The following is a 1,617-nucleotide window of genomic DNA, read 5'->3' as shown; positions in this document are numbered from 1 at the left end:
ATCATTCCTACTGAAAGTTTAGTGGTTTTAAATTGATCCAAAAGGTAATACAGTAATTTTTTGTGTAAAGTGCTGCTTTGGTTCTCACAAATGAGCGATTTACATAAAAAAATATTTTAAACCCTTTTATTGAAAAATACTTACAAAATGAAAAATACTTACAAAATGTTTTTTATATAAAGTATTCATTGTTTTAAAAGCCCAGCACATAGCAGCTATACCCTCCTCGGAATAAATCCCCTGTATTGTCCATGAGGATCTGGAAAGCGGTCCCGAATTGCCCACACACAGCAGCTTGGGATGACCACTCTGTGACCAGGACCCAGAGTCCCACACTGCCAAGCCACAAACTGTCTATAGGCTGCATGTCTGAACTGCCTGTTGTCTTCACCTTCGTCTGGAAGGTCAACTACAGCACGCAGGTCATTCCAGATCCTCCTGGCGAGACGCAAGACTCCTGCCTGCAGAATGTATGCTTCCATGTGTGGTAGACTTGAAATGCAATGTGTTGGCTGATGGAGGCAGCACTTCCTCTCCACCACAGTGGGCATTTCTCTGCATCTCTGGCAGATGCACCATGATGGTTGCCCGGGGATTGGAGGTAATGTAGGCGGAGCAGCAGGTCCTAAATGGCTAAGGACATCAAAAATCAGGCTTGGATCCCGTGACAAACATTGCTCCAACACTTGCTGTGTCTGTTGTAAATTTAATTTTTGAATTTGCTCCTAGTGATAACAGATAAAAATGGTTACTGACGCTCATTATCCACAGACAAACGGCTAACGTTTCACTAGATAGGCCTATATTATATAAACTAAATTGAACAATATTATACTTTATGATGTGTAAAGGGAAACCAGTTATAACTGAGTTAACTTACACGTTCATAAGCCGTTCTCTCTAATCTTAAATTATCCACACGCGCCATGTCCTCTCTGCTGAGGTGCTCGGGAGTTTGACCCACTCGGCGACCTCTGCCCCGTCTCCCACGTGCCCTGCCTGATGCTCCGCGCACACCGCTTCCTCTTCTCCCCGTCCGTCGGCTCGTAGAAGTCGCTGTGGGTGTGTATTCCTCGTCGGAGCCCATTGACTCGGTGTCAAAACTCTAGCCGCATAACAGACAGATAAAATGTCACGCACTGTGTAAAGCAACAATTGAAAGCTTCTAATTCACTGGCTTGTCATGTTGCTGAAATAATGTAGGCTTACTAGCAAACCTAATCTAACATTACATATCTCTAGAATAATTACGTACTGTAAAATAAGCTACCGTTATGTTAGCTTATTAAAGTTAGCTATTTATGACTTATAGAAAGAGTGCAACGTTATAAAGTTACATTACATGTATTGCAAAAGAAGTAATGATTTTAGGACCAAGTTTGTAGTCAAAATATGGGCAAGCCATAGTCAGTGTAAAGCTTATTGTTGATGTTTCGTCCCTACCAGTGAATGTGCCATAGCTATTCGCCGTCATCGGTGGCCCTGCTTACTAGCCTGCGCGTTCACGGCAAGCTCCGCTAAGGGGGAGGAGCTGTGGAGGGAGGGCTGTAGCGCAGCAGAGATCAAGGGGGAGGGACCTGTAAGGTGTGCCTGTTCAAATTTTTAGGCTAAGTCCAC

General features: G+C 43.8%; 1 protein-coding gene across 1 annotated transcript in view; it reads left to right on the top strand.

Annotated features, from left to right (window-relative positions):
- Positions 1-1,050, top strand: part of LOC116693077 (uncharacterized) — a 3,267-nt gene extending 2,217 nt beyond the window's left edge. The window contains exons 5-7 of the mRNA XM_032521771.1: positions 292-470; positions 571-601; positions 944-1,050. Of these exons, the coding sequence (XP_032377662.1) occupies positions 292-470; positions 571-601; positions 944-1,050 (317 nt within the window). The remainder of the gene's footprint in view (positions 1-291; positions 471-570; positions 602-943) is intronic.
- Positions 1,051-1,617: the final 567 nt, after the last annotated feature.

Source organism: Etheostoma spectabile, chromosome 7, assembly GCF_008692095.1.
Source record: "Etheostoma spectabile isolate EspeVRDwgs_2016 chromosome 7, UIUC_Espe_1.0, whole genome shotgun sequence".
Classification (NCBI taxonomy): domain Eukaryota; kingdom Metazoa; phylum Chordata; class Actinopteri; order Perciformes; family Percidae; genus Etheostoma; species Etheostoma spectabile.
Note: the sequence above shows the minus strand (reverse complement) of the source record. Positions and strands in the feature narration are given on the sequence as shown.